We start from the raw sequence: 17,331 nt of genomic DNA on the forward strand, positions 1-17,331 counted from the left end.
GTCCCCCCCGTCTGGTGGCTATGGGTCTTGGCCCCACCACCCCGGACTCCTTCCAGGGTCCGCTGACCCCCCATGTCCCGTGAGCCTTCTCCTCCCTCGAGCATTACCGGAAATCCACACGGAGCGGCCTTGGCAGGGCTCAGTGGGGCCGTGGAAGTGCGGGCCCCAATGGAGGCCCGGAGGGCGGGCAGGGCACTGGGGGTCCAGGAGTAGGATCTGTGTCGATGAACTCAGCACGCGCAGACTCTGTGGGGCTTTCATCCCGGGGCAGCGGCGGTGCGGGAAGGGGGCAAAAAGAAGCAGGTGTGAGGTCTAGAGGAGAGGCAGATGGAGGCTGGGGTCTGGGAGGCAGGTCAGTGCCTCCAGTATGGAACCCAGGGAGGCTTCCTGGAGGAGACCCCAGAAACATGGATGAGCTAAGGGCACTAGTCACATGAGAACCCGGAGGGTGCTCCTCATGGAGCAGGAGCAGGGACAGGTGCGGGGGCGCCGAGGCTGGGGCGGACAGGGTGGGCGATGGGCTCAGACCCCGCGGTGCCCCACGGCCAGCAGAGTGGGCCGTCTGTTCAGAGCTCGGAGGACAGCCCTCTCCCAGTTCTGAGCAGAGGAACGAGATCCCTCAGACTACAGGGGCCAAGGGCGGAGGGCGCGGGCATTGTCCAGGGGAGCCGGTCCACGGTCCCCTCGCAGCCTGTCCAGCCGGCCTGCCGGGGCAGGGCCAGGGAGGCATTTCGCCTCCAGAAAGCGTGTGCTGATAGCTGAGAGCAGAGCGTGTTACGAGGCCGCCATTACTCGTGTTTTCGTAGGGACCGCAAGGTAGTTGGAGACACGAGGAGTTTAGCGCGTAGAAAGAGTATTCCCGCTCGGTGGGGAAAAGGTACGTTATCCAGCAAAGTGTGGTGCAGCGATGGTCTGTGGTTCAAAACCAGTCCCACGCCGATCAAAGATTTATGGGTAAAGTATAAATCCAAAAGGCACCAGGAAAAAATTGTTTCAGCATCGGAATGGGGAAGGCCACTCCGAGTGTGGTCAGAAACCTAGAAACCATAAAGGAAAAGAGGGGTGACTGTCACTCCGTGAAAAAGCAAATGAGTAACTACGATTTTTGTGCAGCAAGACAAACTGTAGTAATCGTGATTGCCAGCAACCGCTTCACAAAACCAGCAGCACGCTAGGGAATCCGATGTGTGATAGGCATGTGAAAGGACCAACCTCCTTAATATACAAAGAGCCCTTACAAATCAATGACAATGAGAAGGCCTGGCCAGCAGTGTCAGCCAGGGAGAGAGCCAGCTCTGGGCCCGTAGGACCTCTGCCCTCCTGCCTGGCACTGGGACCCCAGGAGAATGTCGGGGGGCCTCACGTCCTCATCACAGAGCACTAACTCCGTCCCCCGTGTACTTACCAAGCACCCACCACATGCCAGGCTGCGGGAGACCGTCTGGGGATAACACAGTGACAGCGTGGTTGAGGTCTGGCCTCAGGAGCCTTTGGGAAGTGGAAGGGGCCACGAGCAAGCAAATCAGCAAACAAGGACATTTTGGGAAGCCGTGGGGGCTACAGACAGAACTGTGAGCAACACAGTAAGCAGGCTCCTGGCTGAACAGGTCAGGAAAGGCCGCTCTCAACATGTGAGTGGAGTTTCTACGACGTGGTGGCAGAGGGAAGAGCAAGTTCAAAGGCCCTGGGGCAGGATCGAGAGGGATGTGTGTGCCCGGGCTCCGAGAGAAGGGGGTCTGGGAGGACTGAGTGAGGGGGGCCGCAGATCACATTGCCCGGGGGATGCCCCCGCCGGCAGCTCTGCAGAGGGCACTAGCTCAGGTCAGCGTGGAGAAGCTCAGCCTAGCAGCTCTCCGGGCCGACTGGGAGAGAGCTGAGCCTGTCAGTGAGAGGAGACCCAACAATGCCGGCGAAGAATACAGTCAGCCCAGGCTGGGGTGTCAGAGAAGGAGAGGAGAGGCACACACTCTGGGGCCCCAGGGCACCCCAACTGAGCGTTGCACCATGGGAGGGCCAGCACCAACCCTGAGACGGGAGGACGGGGTTGGGTGCAGTTCTCTTTGTGACCTGCTATGCTGAGACGCATGTGGGGGGAGGCGAGTTTCTGAGGCCCCGGGGAGGGCACAGAGCCAGGGCCAAGACTTGGGGGTGTCTGCGCAGAGGCAGGTCCTCAGGCTGGGTGCGAGCATGGGCCAGGTTGTGCCGGCCTGGTGAGCACGGGTGCAATGATCCTGAGCCCCAGTCCACAGTCGGCCTGGACCAAGGCAGTGCTGAGCTCCCTGAGACCCAGGCATCAGCGAGGCAGCCCCTGGGCAAGCAGGTGTCTGCGGGGCCGGTAGAAGGCCCTTCTCCCTGTCACGGTGCTCTCTTGGAGGGAAGCAACCTGCACTCCTGAGGGGTGGTCAGTGAGGGCCAGCCAGCCCTGGAAGGCCTCTAGAAGGGTCTTGGGGATGGGGTGGCACTGACCGGGTCCTCAGCCATTTGGTCACACTTTGTGGAGGACCCGGTCCACCTGCCACAGCGTGGCCTCCTCCTTCCACCCTGCAGCCCAGACAGCAGGACATGCAAGGGACAGACACTAGGACAGGGGCCTTGGTCTGTGGCCTCTGAGACTCCAGTCCCGGGGCCAAGACACAAGACGCTGCCATGTCTGCTGCCCACTCTGGGCCGAGGCTTAGCCCTAACCTGGACTTGGCCAAGAGAGGGCCCTGGGAGACAGGCAGAAGGACACAGGTTGGTGACCGCAAATCCCTGTTAGAAGACATTGGTCCCCAACAGAGCCCCTTGCTTAGGAGTGGGGCTCCTGCTCAGCCCCTGAGTTGCTCTGTCCCAGCAGCATGGCACATGCAAAGGCCCAGAGGTCCTGGTGGACCGGCTCACGCCCTTGGCAGCTCCGGGACTGACTTAGTGGCCAGTGACCTGTGTAAAATCACACCCAGGGCAGTCATGCATTCTCCAGCACCAGTCTCCCGTGCCCAGAAAGGCCAGTGTACACCCGTGCGCACGTTCCCACACATGACGGAGGTCCCCGTGGCACATGGGCACGCTAGAACACGTGCTTGCGGGAATCACTGAGGACCCGTCCATGGGACACTGCCTGGGAGGTCCGTGAGTGCCAGACACTGCTTCCAGGCTTCCTGCATTCTTCCAGTCCCGCAACCCCTGCTAAGGGGGGCTCCACCGGCATCCTTGCGGGTCACGTGGGCAAACAGGTTCAGGGAGGCCAAGGGACTTGGCCAAGGTCACCAGGCTCAGACAGGACCCTGGGCAGACCCTCCGGTGCCCGAGCCCTCCTCCACTCGGATCCGAACCGAGTGGTGCGCAGCCCTCCCGGTTCGCACACCCCCAGAACCGCCCAGAGAGGCCCCAGGCCCGCCCCACCCCCTGCGGCTCGGCGCACACGCACCAGCCCCAGGCCCTGCGGCCGCCACCTCAGGGATAGGTGCGGGGCGGCTCGTGGTGGGATGGAGAGCTCCAGCAGAGCGGCGGGCCTGGGACCGGCAGTAAATCCCCCAGCGCTAGAAACACGGTTGGTTTTTCTCCAAGAGCTAAAGCCCTAAAACAAAGTCATAAACACAGTCACACCGTCTCCTGCCGTAAATTAGGACGTTATGAAGCGCTGTGATCTATTCCCACTCATGCCCAGCTCTGTAAGACAGCCCAGCCCCACAGGCCCTAACGAAAGGCTGATTTATGGTGCTGCTGTCCGCTTCTTGCCGTCGGGGAGGGGAGCTCCCAAGCCCTAGGAGTCAGAGGCCTAGCGCCAGGGGCGGACCGCGGGCCACATGCACGCTCCAGGCCAGCCAGGCTGCCCACTGGGCAGGACATCCCAGGACAGCTTGCCCCAGGCAGGCCGACAGGCACCCTGCGCCCCCTCCCCTTCCCTGGGGGGCTCTGGAGTCCAGCTGCTGGGCAGCGAAGCACGGGCTCTGTCCGCCCGCAGGTGCTGGCAAGGAAGTGCAGAGGCCCCGGGCCCCTGGAGCCTGACTGTCGTGAGAGACACAAACACACACCAGCGGTCTTGGGGGAAATATGGGCTGCTCTTGGGGCATCGGGTGGGCTGTGGCAAGGGAAGGAGTTGACCTCAGGTTGGTGATGCTGGTGAGACCCTGGGGGGTGGGGGATGACGGAGCCTGCAGCAGGAGCAGCAGGGGCAAAGGCCACCACGTGTACCAGCCCAGAGCTCTGGAGTGGAGCAAATGAAGAGGATGGAAGGAAGGGAGGCCAGAGAGCCAAAGGCAGGGGGGTAGAGGGGCATGCCGCGGACCGCGAGGGACTCAGTCTTCTGGCAACGGGATGACTGCTCAGGAGGGTGTGAGCAGGACAGCAGCGTGACCCGTCATGTATTCGGAAAGGCCTGTAGAAGCACGTTGGGGGAGGCAGGGAAGCTAGCTGGCAGGCTACTGCACCCGTCCCAGCAAGAGAAGTTGGTTGCCTAGTCTGGGCTGGGCCATGGAGGAGTCCCCCAGGCTCTGCCGACAGACAGAGCACCACGCATCGTGCTGAATTTGGAGCCTTTTTCCGAGATGAGGAGATTTCAGGAGGAACAGGATGGGCCCAGAGAGGTGGAAGGACCTAGACGGGGTGCAGGAAGCTGTGTTCTCACAGTCTGCGTTCAGCCTGGGGCTGCTGTGCAAGTCCTGGGTGCGTCCCTGACCTGAGCTGGCCCAGAGGTCCAGAGGACAGCGGCCTACACCTGTCGCACAAGGGTGCCGTCTGGTCATGGCCAGCAGAGAAGGCTCTGGGCTGGCAGACCCCGGCGGAGCCATTGCTCCATCTCTGCGGCTTCTCCCGGTGGCACGGGTGCTCAGCATCACCCACATGGGCTGGCGGGCCCAGCGGGCAGAGGTCGTAGGTCCCTCTGACCCCCACTGCCCTCCCTGACCCAGCAGCAGCTTTCAGAGTGAAGGCCGGGGCCATGCCCACAGGAGGGCGGCACGAGCATGGCTTTCTGCGGGGACAGGCAACTCCGAAGTCCTGCGTGAGGGGCCAGGACCACCTCCTAGAATCTGCTCACCGGCCCTGCGGCCCAGTGTGGGGCTGCCCCCTCTCAGACCAAGCCCTCCCTGGGTCCAGCAGAGCCCAAGGCTCCCCCTCGGTGTGGCCAGGCTCTTTCGTGGGACGGGCACACACCACCCCCCCATCCGCCAGTTCACTCCTCAGACCCCATGTCCTGCCCCGAGCTGGGGCTTTTCCTGAACTCTGTGTTTGGAGGGGTGAGTCCACACACAACCATGGGACTTTGAGGAGTGTCTGGGGCTTCGGGGCCCTGCACAGGGGAGGTGGGCTTCTGTCCTGAGCTCTCCAGCACAGGGCTCCCTCCTGGCCTGGCCAGAGTGGAGGCTGGGACGGTGGCCCTGGGGACCCCTCCCATGAACCCCTCCTAGACCTGCCCCCAGCTGGGTCTCCGGGGACCAGAGGCACAGCCGGAACTCGGCCACATCACCCACCCGATGGGTGCAGACAGCGGTCCCACGGCACCCCCGTTCCCCGGCCCTGCACTCCCACACCTCCTGGTGTCTGTGAAATGGGGCAGGGGCGCCAGGGAGAGCCAGGCCCTGCAGGAGGGATGGGGAGCGCAGGGAGAGGGTGAAGCGAGGGCAGAGCCGCAGGCAGACGCGCAGAGTGATCACGGCTGCGGCACCAAGCGCGTCCCCCGTGTGCCTGCCAGCGTGTTGCTAGCCAGGGCTCTGTGCTCCTGTCCTAGAAGCCCCCCAACTCCCTGCAGCCCAGGGGGGTCCAGGACAGTCTGCAAACAGGAGGGCTCGGGGACCCTGCAGAGGGCTCGAGGACGCCCCAGGAAGAGGTTCCGCTCCACCTCCAGACTCCGGCCAGCAGGGACCCCAGGGCACCAGCCCTCCGTGTCCCTCCCACTCCCGCCCGGAGCGGCCAGGGCCATCAGCAGGTCGAAAGCCAGGATCAAGGCTGAGCAGGTCCTATAAAAATCTCGCTTGAAAGACTCTTTTTCAAGATTTTCTTTTGAAAACAAATTCATAACCACATCACACAGGAATCCCGTCGCCTCGGGCTTGATCGCCAGCCGCCCGGGGCCCTCTCACTTGCTGTTACTCTAATTGCTTTTTTCTCCTCGGAGGCCTGCGTGTGTCGTCTGTGGTTATTAATCTGGTGAGTCGAGGCGAGGAACAAGGGCCCTTTGTCGGCCCCGTCCTTTTGGTCTCTATCAGATTGCCAGGAACCGTGAGGTCCAAGATCCCCAAAACTGGTCTGCCCCTGTGGCTCCGGGGAGCGCCGTCACGGTCCAGTGCATGGGGCTGCCATCCCCAGGGCACCCGCCAGGTGGATGCCCCTCTCGGCCGCTGGGATTTGGCCACGGAGTGTCCCACCTACGTGTGAATGGGGGAAAGCACCCTGCGCTCAAGCGGAGAAGGGAGGGGACAAGGCCACCTTGGGGGCCACCTGAGAAGGGACAGAGAGGGGCCCAAGGCCGAGCAGGAGCGACCCGCCTGTCCCCCTGGCTGGGGCCCTCCTCAGCCCACAGGCCGGAGAGAAGGAGGGAAACCCCGGCCAAGGGGTCCTAGGCCAAGTGGGTCCTGGGACCACTCTGACGCCCCGCTCCGGAGCAGAAGCGTGTCTGACGCCATCAGCCACTGAGGGGGCCCGGGGCTGGAGGTCAGGGCAATGCACGGCCCACTCGGGGTGCTCAGAGCCAGCAGCTGAGCCCAGGGCAGCCCAGAGGGGACGACGGGGCTGGCAAAAGTGTGAGCACCAAGCTCTGGGAGGGACGGGGGACGGGCCGGCGGGGGTCCGGAAGGCTGGCCCCGCCCCGCGTTCACTGCCCCCCTGCCTGCCCCCGTGCAGCCCGCTGGACAGCGCCCTGTGGCAGGACACGGAGCCCGTCCCTCCGCCGCGCCCAGCCACCCCCTCTGCTCCTGCTGCCCAACCACACTTCTGTTTCCTTTTTATCCGGGAACACCCTGTAAAGGCTTCCGTGCCCACTTACACATCTGGGGGCCCCAACAGATGTTCCAGGGCCATAGAGTGAAAATTTATGAAACCGCAAGTGCTCTTCTGTGGCGTGTTCCGTGCTCTAATTAATGCCAAACCGACTGACGCCCAGCAGGGCCTGTGCAGTCAAATGACACTCGGCCGCACCTGCACAGGCCTCCGTCAGAGGCACCGCTGGGCAGAGCCCGAGGAGCCCGGTGACCTCCCGGGGCGCCCACAGGTGGCAGAACGAAGGGGCCCCAGGGGGGGTCTCAGGCCAGGAAGAGGGATGGGGTTTAGGGCCAAGACCCCGCACCCCACGTCCCCTCCTGCCTTGCTCACCCTGTCCACCCAGCCCTCTGAGCTTGGCTCGGACCCCACCCTGCCCCGCTCTCACCCCCTCCCAGGACCAGCTGCCTTGACCCCTCCCCGCCTGACACACGTGTCTTCCCAGCAGTGGGGCTTGCAGGAGTGCAATGGTAGAGGCAGGGGTCCCCGCTGGCGACCATGCACAAGGCCCTCCTACTCCTGGGGCCTCAGGGTCTGTGTCTGTGTCTGTGGTTTGGGGTGCATTTCTCAGTTTGGGGGCTAGGAGAGCTGAGTGGTCCCAGGCGCCACCCCAGCCAGACCAGAGAAGTCCTACACCCCTTCCCTTGATGGCCTGGGCTCCCGCATCAGACTTATCTGGGAAAACGGAGGATCGGGTCCCTTAGGCCCGGGTATTGGGGCCTCAGATGAGCAGCTCTCCCAGGGGGCGTGAAACAGGTAGTTCTTACACCCAGCGCCACCGGCAAGGAGCAGACACTGCGCCAGCCTCAGCCCTGCAAAGCTGGAGAGATGCGTCGCCTGGCAGGGCATGGGGTCCCTCCCAGACAGCCCTGCCAGCGGGGGGTGGGGGGTGCTGCTGGAACAGGGGTTCCTCCCGGCCCCCATCCTGCCCTGCCTGGCTCGGGGTAAGGGACTCCTTTGCTTCTCGGGAGACAACCCTCTTTTCGTCTTGTTCCTGCCAGTCTCTCCCCTCCCCTCCCCTGCAGCTCAACATCTACAGTGGGCTGGAGGGTTGGCGGCGGCCACACCCGCCTCTGGAGCCCACTCTCCTGGGGACTCAGCTCCTGACCTCCAGCCCTCGTGGGGCTGAGGGCCGCTCAACCCACCAGCAGCTTCCCCTGGCGGTGCAGCCAGCCCCCAGCTCTGCGTGGTCCCAGGGAGGGGCGCTGCAGCCAGCAGTGGGCCCAGGGGTGTCCCGGGGAGCAGGCCGGCCCTGGGCAGAGCCCTCAGGGAGAACCGGCCTGGCCCTCGCCCTCCCCTACCGTTCCCAGGCCGTCCGGTGCTCCAGGTGCCCTTGGCAGCTGCAAGAGGGCCGGCTTCGTTCTCGGATGCGCACAGCGGCCTCGGCTCAGACCCCGCAGGCCTGCAGCTCGCGGTCTCCACACTCCCTGCGGCCAGGGGCCCCTCCCTTGACAGCACCCTGCCCTGGGTCCACCGGGACGCCCTGCGCTGCCCCGGACTGCCTTCCGGCCCCGCACTCCTAGCTCCGCACCCCCACGCCTAGCAATGGCTGTGGGGGACACGTCCCTGGCCCCGGCCCACACTGCGCCCGCGTCTTCCAGTCCCGCAGGGTGACCCCATGGCTCCCATCGGCAGCCTCAGTGTTCAGAGTGGTGCTGGCCATGTGGCCAGAAACAGGGCCTCCCCGGCCTGACCCCGGGGGGGTGGGTGCCGACGTGGTCCGGGTTTCCTGGCTCCCTGGGAAGACAGTGATGCTGCTGGGAGGGGGGCAGAGGGGCCGGCGGGAGACGGACCCCACCCTACGACCCTCGAGCCCTCCCCAGCAGGAATCACGCTCTCCGCCTGCGGCGGGGGGGGGGGGGGTTCTCCGCAGTCGCAGACACACACACACACACACGCACGCACGCGCACCCACACACTCGTTCCCCGCACACACACAGGCCCGCGCACAGCTCCCGTGGGCAGGGACCCTGGGGCCTGCTCCCATCACCTCCCTGGCCCCAGCCCTCACCAGGCGCAGACCCTGGGGCATCGTGCACACGCGGGCTGCCCCCGCCCTCACCCGCTCCTGTCTCCACAGGTGACCCAGCTGGACCAGAGGCTCGTGCTCGTCACTGACATGCTTCGCCAGCTCCTCGCCCTGCACCAGGGCGGCGCGCCGGGCGACCAGACCCCCCGCGGGAGTGGGGCCCAGGTGCCGCCCCCCTGCAGCTCCCTCAGCCCCGAGCTCTTCCTGCCCAGCGGCGCCCTCCCCACCTACGAGCAGCTGACTGTGCCCCGTGGGGGCCCCGATGAGGGGTCCTGACGGGGGCTCGGGACCCCAGGCCTGCGAGGGCAGGGCCGGAGGACCCCAGTTCGGCCCAGGCCACCTCCCACCCGGGAGGGGCGCCCCCCCAGGTCGCTGGCCCCTCCTCCCGGGCCCCAGACCCCGCCATGGGCCACGCTGCCCTGAGAGGCTGCGCCTTGGGGTCACGAGGCCTCCACTTCCAGCCAGCGGGTACTAGAACTCAGCTGGGTCTTGGGGCCTCCTCTGGGCTTCGAGACCATGGCCCCCGCATGATTTGTGTGGCAGCTGGGACACGGTGGCAGGGCTCAGTCTCGACCCTGGGGGGCCGGGCATCCTGAGCGCTTGGTCCCTGCAGGTATGGCCGACAAACACAGGTGTGAGCAGGCCCCCCCTCCTAGGCCCCAGGGGGCCCCCTGGGAGGAGACAGAGGGCAGTCAGGACAGGGTCTGTGGGTACCCACCCTCAGCCTCAAACCCACGACCCAGGGAGGAGGCAGGCAGGGCAGGGCAGGCCCAGCCCGTGCCAAACCGAGGGTGCCAGCGATCCAGGCCCAGGCCGTGCTCTCCACCCTGCAGAGACTGGCTCAGAGGCCAGGGTTATGAACGAGGGACCCTGAGGCCACAACTTCTAGCAGGAGGGCCGGCCCGCCATGGTGCCCATAGTGCTCGGTGTGGGTGGACTGTGCCCCACTGTGGACTGGCAGCTTCTCCCACTGACCCCCTGCCCTGCGCCCAGCCCCCGCTACAGCTCCCCACCAGGTCCGGGCAGCTAGAAGGACACCCAGAACTGTCCCGTGCCCCGGCCAGCTGCTGAGTGTGGGGCAGGCATAGGGGTGTCACAGTCCCGGCACAAGACAGGGGCTCCTCCTGGGCGTCACAGCTCACAGAAATCAGAATAATTTGTGGTGATTTGGAATCTGTGTTTTAATGAGTTTCACGGTGTGATTTTGACCCTTAATTGTGGCGCTTTTCCTAATAAATGTGGAGTCTCGGAGCTGATCTCCGGCCTGCGCTTGTCTTAATTCCCGAGGGAGAGTCCGTCTTCGGGACAGCCCCATCCCGTGGAGGCTCACACCCCAGCTTTCGCCTTGCCGAGTGCCCGCGCTGCTGTCCGCGCCGACCCAGGGAAGGGGAAGAGGCTGGAGCCCCAGCTCTCCGGGAGGAGGACCCCCCCGCCCCAGGGACCCGGAAGCACCTTGAGGCCAGGCCGTCACTGCCCCAGCCCCGTAGCCTGCACCGAGGCCAGCTCTGTCCACAGAGCTGAGCGGAGGGAGAGCGCGCGGCCAGGACTGAAGGGCTGCCCTCCGGCCTTTGCTCCTGTCCGACCCTCTGCCGCTCATGAGTGGCAGCCCCCTCCAGGCCTTGAGACCCCTCGAGGGGACAGGGCTGACGGGTGAGGTCATTGTCCCCAGCCGAGCATTGGGGGTGGGGCCTCGGCTTGGTGTGGACGGGAGGGCATCTTGCCCTCCGCTGCCTGCCTAGCTGTGGGCATCGCCCCCCCACCTCCTCCCGGGTCCGACCACCTTCCCTTCCTGCCTGGCGGACAGGACCCCTAGGGCCTGCTTAGAGGCAAGTGTCCAGGAGCTGCTGAATAGGAACTCACTTCCCAGAGGAGGGGTCAGGGTTCAGAGAGTTCACTGAGGCCGTGGATCCAGCCCAAGCCTCCAGCCCAGGTGGGCACGCCTCCTGCTCAGGGCTCCTGTGGTCCTGGGGCTTCCCCCTGGGGCAGCTCTGACCCCCTGCTGTGGTGAACATGTGGTCACTGCCTGTCTCCCGGCAGCCTCTGAGCCCCTGGGGAAGGCGGGCACCTTGCCGGGACCAGGCCTGAGGGGTGCTGGGGGGTAACCATCTCAGGGGACACACTCTGGCCGGTCTGCCCCTCCCAGGCCAGGCTCCTCCTTGACCGAGGACCCAGGAGCTGTACCAGGGCGGGGGCGTGTGTGCAGGCCCAGCCTCCGGGACCGTTGAAAGGCACAGACTGGATCCCTTCGGGCATACGTGCAGGGCGTGGTCTGGGCTCCAGAGCCCCCACACGGGCATCCCCGCCCCCCTCTAGGCCCCAATGTCCCCTTGCGGTAACAGGGAGCTCCCTTGGGGCTGCCCAGCTTCAAGCAGGCTGGGGGCACACGCCGGGGAGAGTCAGCCCGCCCTTGCCCTGGCCCCTGGGCGCCACCCCCGCCCCCCAACCAAGTCCCCCTCTTCAGCTCACAGATGCGGGCACGATCAGCCGGGCGGAGTCGGCCAGCCCGCCGCGACGCCCTCCTCCAGGACGCCCTCCTCCAGGACGGTTTGCCCTCCTGCTCTCCTCCCAGAGCCCGTCTGCACCCAGGCGCAGGCCGTGAGGGCGGGGGGCAGCTGACCTCTAGAGGACGGGGCTGTCCCAAGACCCCTGGAAGCAGGCAGCCGGCCCGTGTCAGGATAGGCAACCCAGGCTCCCTGTGGAGGGGGAAGGGAGGGTCCCACTTTGCTGAGCCCCACGGCATCGGTGCTCCCCAGGGCCTCCCACCGTGGGGATGGAGTATCGGGACCAACCAGCACTGGCCAGGGCAGGGGAGGGCAGGAGGGATGGACGGGGGCCTGGGGCCTCCCCCTGCCTGCACCCACCGGGGGGGGGGGGGCGGGAGCAACAATTACTGGAAAGGCAGAAGCTGTTGTTTCCTTGTTGGGTAAATATTTGTGGAAACCCCAGGAAGCCGCTGGCGGGAGAGCAGGGCCCTCCGCGGCGCCCCGGCACCCCGGCCCCCCGGCCCTCGGTGCGCTCAGCGCGGGGCCGCCCATCTGGGCAGGGCACGGCCCCTGCACCCAGCCCGGCTTTGTTTCCCGTATTATCGACTGAACACAAAGTCCCCAAGTGCTTCACTCCTGGACAGCCCATTGCGGCCCTCTCGGGTGTGAAATGCAATTTACCTGAAATAAAGCCCAATTATGGAATTAGCTAATTAAAGCCCGCGGTGGAGGCTGGGCCAGGCCGGCCGGGCGCTCAGTGCCCGCCCGGTGCCCGCGGTCTGCGGGAACAGATGGCGCCCCGGCCCGCCGTGCGGGCCGCATTCCTTCACTCTGTCCCCCGATAACTGACTTAGACAGCACACGGCCATCTGGTGTATGACACGTCCTGTGTGCCCCGGACAATGGCCCAGCAGACCTCTCCGGGAGAGGGCCGTCGCCCGGGCAACGGTGGCAAGTGCAGCCCGGGCCGTTCACGCCCCCTCCCCCAGCCCCTTTGTGGGCCTCGCGCGGCTGCCTGGCTCTCGCCGCTGACAGTGTCCATGAGTATTTGTCCCCAGCGCCTGGCCTTTGTCTCCAAATTGGGCTCCCTCATGGAGGTGCTCAGTGTCCAGTGGGTGCTAGGAGCATCTGCTGGGTGACAGGGTGAGGACGGCTGGGGGCTGCCCTGCCGCCCCCTCCTCTACCCCAGACCCCTCCCCACCAGTGTGCCCCCGGGAGGCGGGCGGGTGGGCAGACGGCACCTCGCAGGCACTGGGCTCCGCCACCGTGTCCGAGGCTCTCCCGGTCTCTGGACCGGGGGCTGGGAGCAGAGGGCAGGGCGGGCCTGCACTCCTGCCGCCACGCATCTGTGAAATGGGACGGGTGGTGGTGCCCCGCCGAGGGCTGTGGGGGAGCGACGGATGGAGCTAACACCCGGAGGCTCCGGGCCCAGGTCAGGCACACAGCAGGTGCTTAATAAAGGCAGCCAGACAAGCAGCATGGGAGATGCGCCCCTCCTGCCCGGTCCACACAAGCCTTCCGAGCAGCTTCCTGGACCCTCCTGCCTTGCACGCCAGGCCCCCGCCGGGAGCTGTCCTCACCCCCAGCAGGCTGTCCCGGTCCTGCACCGCAGCTGGCCCTCGAGGCCCTGGGAGCCGCCGCCCTGCCCACCCAGCCCTGGCATTTCCCAGCGGAAGCCCCCAAGTCTCTGGCCAGGCCGACCCCTGGCATTTCCCAGCAGAAGCCCCCAAGTCTCTGGCCAGGCCTTCCTCGCACTTGGGCCCCAAGCCACCCGTCCGTGGCGCGGCGGCACCCACCGGGCTGGGCAGGAGCTGTGTCCACCCACAGGCCAGTGGACAAGAGGCTTTCCTGGGACTCTCAGACCACAGGGGAGGCCAGACCTCCCGAAGGGCCAGTTAAATTAAGGGATAAGATGAGGTTCTGGAAAGGGCTACCGGCACCACGGGGAAGAGGGCAGGGGTGCTGCAGGCTCACCAGGACACAGCAGGGCCCCGCCAGGCAGTGCCGCGTGACGGATGTGTGGGGGAGGGGAGTCCACCACCCCGCGCCCTGAGGACGAGATCAGGCAGGTATTTTGACAGACAGCTGGGGTGGGGGAAGGGGTGGCAAAAGTCCGACGTGCCCGGGGCTCCTGGGACAGCCCCACACACAGCCCCAAGCAGAGTCCTCCTGCGGGGGTCTGCTGGGTCTCCTGGAGGGACGGGGACCTCCCAGCAGCCAGCCAATCTCCCTGGTCTGGGGGCCCTCCCCACCTCACCGGAATCCTACCTGCTCCACACCCTGGTTTCCTCCTGGGACCACCTCTGAGCCCTGGACCCCAGCGGCTCCCTGGGGTCTGAAAGGACAGAGCCCCCTCTTGGCCCTGGCCTCACCCTTGCGGCCCCCCGAGCCTGGGGGTCCCTGGCAGCTGGGCCTGGAGCGTGCTTGTCCACAGAGCTGGACAAACAGAGCTCCGGTTTCCACTGACCTCTGAGTGCCAGGGGCCCGGGGCTAGGACCCTCTGGATGCTGACAGCCCCCACCTGGGCCCTTTCCAAGCCATGACCTGCGGCTGGGCAGCCCAGGAGCCCCCAGGCAGGCGGCCTGCGACCTCACCGGCTGCTGTTTCTCCTCCTGCTGCAGGGGGTATCACCTCCAGCTCCGGCAAACCAGGCCCGGCCGGGGGGTGGGCTGGGGGCTGTCGGCACCGGCCAGAGACATGGGCCGGAGAAAGGATCTTCTCCATTGACAGACGGGGGAGCCACCACCCTGCCCCGTCCCAAGGCCTCTGAGGTCAGGGTACTGCCCCCCACTACTTAGACCTCAGGTTCCAGCCGTGTGGCAGGGGATGGGGGTCCACTCTGAGCCCCGGATCCTTCTCTCTCAGCAGGTCCCTCCATACCTCCCAGGCCTGATTCTGTCCTCTGGTCCTCCTGAGCAGACCCCCTGCTGCCCCAGCCTCCCATAGTCCCCAGCACTCCAAGCACCGTAGGGAGGCAGGTGGGGGGGGGGGGAGCTCGCCACAGGGTGGACCTCAGACTCCCTCCATTCGTCTCCAAGCCTCTGTCCCAGAAGCCCCCCGCAGAGGCAGAACTGCACCCCCTCGGCCCTCACCTGACAGGCTTAGGGTTCACACGTGTCTGGGCAGTGGTCCCACAGCCTGAGAAGCGACAAGTCTGTCCTGGTGTCTGTTGGGGTCTTGCCTCCTTCAGCTTCCCGCGGACTCAGGTTGCAGGGGGCAGGGGTCAGAATGGAGTTGAAAGCATGTTGCTTGGACACCACAGGGACACCCACCTGCCCGTGACTCGGACCCCCTCCCACACCTCCTGTCTCCAGCCCAGCCTCTGCACCCTCCTCGGCGAAACTCCCCCCGGTTTCTAGCCTGCATGGAAGCCTGTGATCTTTGTGAGCAACATCAAAGCAGGAGACCCGGCTGCCAGGGTCAATCATGCCGGCGGCCCCACCTTCCGGCCCAGCCCACGGCCCCAGGAAGTGGGTAGGAAGTGGCAAAACACATGGAGAGAGGGGCCCGGGGGGTGTTGGTGGGGTGCACAGATTGGACACAGAGCGGAGAAGCCCTGGGGCACATGGGCCCTCCCCGCCTGGTGCAGAGTGGGAAACCGAGGCCCAGGGCAGCACTGTCCCGATGTGACACTTATGTGTATGAATTTGCACTGGAAAAGCCCCAGGGACTCGCGGCAGCAGAGAAGTCTGTTGCCAAGTGGCGAAGCTGGAGGGCAGGGAGGGATGGACTGGCAGAAACGGCAGCTGGCTTTCTCAAGCTAGATCACAAGTCCAGAGAGGCTAGGGGAATTACCAGGTGGTTTGAACAAAGCTCCTCCACGGGTCCATGTGGACCAGCAAGCTGGGACATACAGCCAAGGGCCAGGGCATCCATTAACGCATGCCCACTGGTTCCAATGAGGCTGCCATTGCTCCTGCACGTAAGAGCATCCCACCTACACCCCCCCCCCCCGCCCACCACCCCACAAGGCTCAAGAAACTGTTACAAGCCCGACGGCTGATTCAAGCTACCAAAGCCCACTGAATTCGTTCTGGTTGTTTTTTTGGCCATATCCCTCCTCACCGCCACCTGCTAAACACACACACATGGTTACAGGAACTGTCCTCACGGGGACGTGGGGCGCGGCAGTGGGGATGCAGAAAACCGGAGCTAGAGCCGCGCATCCTCCTGTGCCCGTCCTGGCCCAGCCATGCTCTCGCCGTGCCTCCTTGCACAGAGCATGGGCTGTCTGTTAGCTTCAGGTGGTCGTGGCTTCCCCAGCCTCACAGAGTCCCGGCAGGACGCCAAGTGGAAGAGAAGGCCCGGCAACCTCTTGCCGGGGAGGGAGAGCTCCCTGAGCTCAGGGAGGAGCGGGTCTCTGGACCGTGGATCCATCCCCAGGAGCAAGTCTCGACGTGGAACCGTGAAGCTGCGGGCAGCACCTGGACTCGGGCTATGCCTCGGGCCTTATTATTCTCTGTCTCTGGAATGGTCAGGGGAGGCCAACAGGGGCCCAGAGGCCATGGGGATGAGCAGCCCCTGCAGCGAGGCCGCGATGCCCTCGCGTCAAAAGCCTCCGGGAGTGACTCCCGGGACACCCCCTGCCAGCCTCTGCCCCAGGACACCCCCACCGGGACTAGAAGACCCACACACAGGGAGCCCCTGGCCCACTCCCGAGAAGGCGGGGCCGCAGCCCCTCAGCCAAGGACAATGGGGCTGACAGGTCAGAGACGGATCGTCTGGCCCAGGGAGAGGAGGCTCGTGCTGGGAGAGGCCGGGCCTGGGGTAGGGCTGCCCCAGGCACTTGAACGGGAGGAGATGCAGAGGCCCTGACCACTGAGGGGCTGGGGCCTCAGCAGGCCCCAGGGACCACAGCATCGCCCGGAGAAGGGCCCGTCCTGGAATGGGAGGCAGGAGGCGCCTTGAGAAAGGCTTTCTAAAGGGGGTTGTCGGGACGGTGGGTAATGTCATTAAGTAATTTCAAAAGGTCTTAATCAAATCCGCCTCGTCAAAGGCCTTTGGAGAGGAAAAGAAGGCCGCCGACAATCGGCTGGGGCCTTCCACTTGACTGGCCGGCCCTGCACAGAGCCCGGGGGCTCGGGCCCCACCCACGGCTCAGCGTCCAACCCTCACGGCCCCGCTCCTCTGTGGGCGCCGGGCCATCCCCAGCAGCCCCTCCCGGGAGACCCGCGGAGACTCGCCCCAGCCTCGACGGCCCCTCCCTGAGAGCCGGCACTTACAGGAAAGGACACTGAGGCCCACACAGCTGTCTGACGTTGAGGGAACCGTTGGAGAGCTTCCGAGGCCTGGGGACTCAGGCCAGGACGCAGCCCTCTGCACCTCGGTGTCCCCACCAGTCAGACGTGGACGAGACCGTGTCCTACCCCCCGTGGTTGCGCCGCTTGGTGAGGCCACGGGGCAGGGGCGTTCCAAGTGCTCTTTGCTGACGTCTCCCCGCGGCCCCCGAGGCCTGGTAGTTGGGGTCCCTCAGAGCCCCCCTCTTTTCCCTTTGGCCCTCTCTCCAGGCACAGACACACGCGCGCCCCACCGCAGGCTCTGAAACACTCTTGCCCCTCACGCACCCACCCCTTCCTCCCAGCAGGCCAAGGAGCCGACGCTCACGTTCCCGACAGAGCCCGAGTCCGGGTTCACATGCGGGTGTGCCTGGGGCTCCGGGTCACTCGCAGCGGCCCGTGGCCCAGGCTGTTCTGCCGCTGGCGGCCTCCTCGTGGGCACTAAGGAGCCTATGGGGCCTTTGACCTTCCATCGTCCACCCGCTGTGACCACGTCAGCACCCTGCCGATGGGCATTCACTGGCTTCTAAGCCCGTGGCCACTGAAGGCCCCGCTGGGACACCCCTACGGCAGGGGCCACCATGGTTCT

At 65.6% G+C, this 17,331-nt stretch overlaps 1 protein-coding gene across 3 annotated transcripts in view; it reads left to right on the top strand.

Annotated features, from left to right (window-relative positions):
* The window catches only part of KCNQ1 (potassium voltage-gated channel subfamily Q member 1), a 299,167-nt gene extending 288,934 nt beyond the window's left edge, over window positions 1-10,233 (top strand). For 2 of the 3 annotated variants that reach the window (XM_046016812.1, XM_046016813.1), the window contains one exon: window positions 9,035-9,211. In XM_046016812.1, the coding sequence (XP_045872768.1) occupies window positions 9,035-9,072 (38 nt within the window). In that variant the 3' untranslated portion in view covers window positions 9,073-9,211. Of the gene's footprint in view, window positions 1-9,034 lie in introns of all 3 variants that reach the window. The other variant, XM_046016811.1, reaches the window with a different exon arrangement.
* Window positions 10,234-17,331: the final 7,098 nt, after the last annotated feature.

The sequence above is a fragment of the Meles meles genome, chromosome 8, assembly GCF_922984935.1.
Source record: "Meles meles chromosome 8, mMelMel3.1 paternal haplotype, whole genome shotgun sequence".
Classification (NCBI taxonomy): Eukaryota; Metazoa; Chordata; class Mammalia; order Carnivora; family Mustelidae; genus Meles; species Meles meles.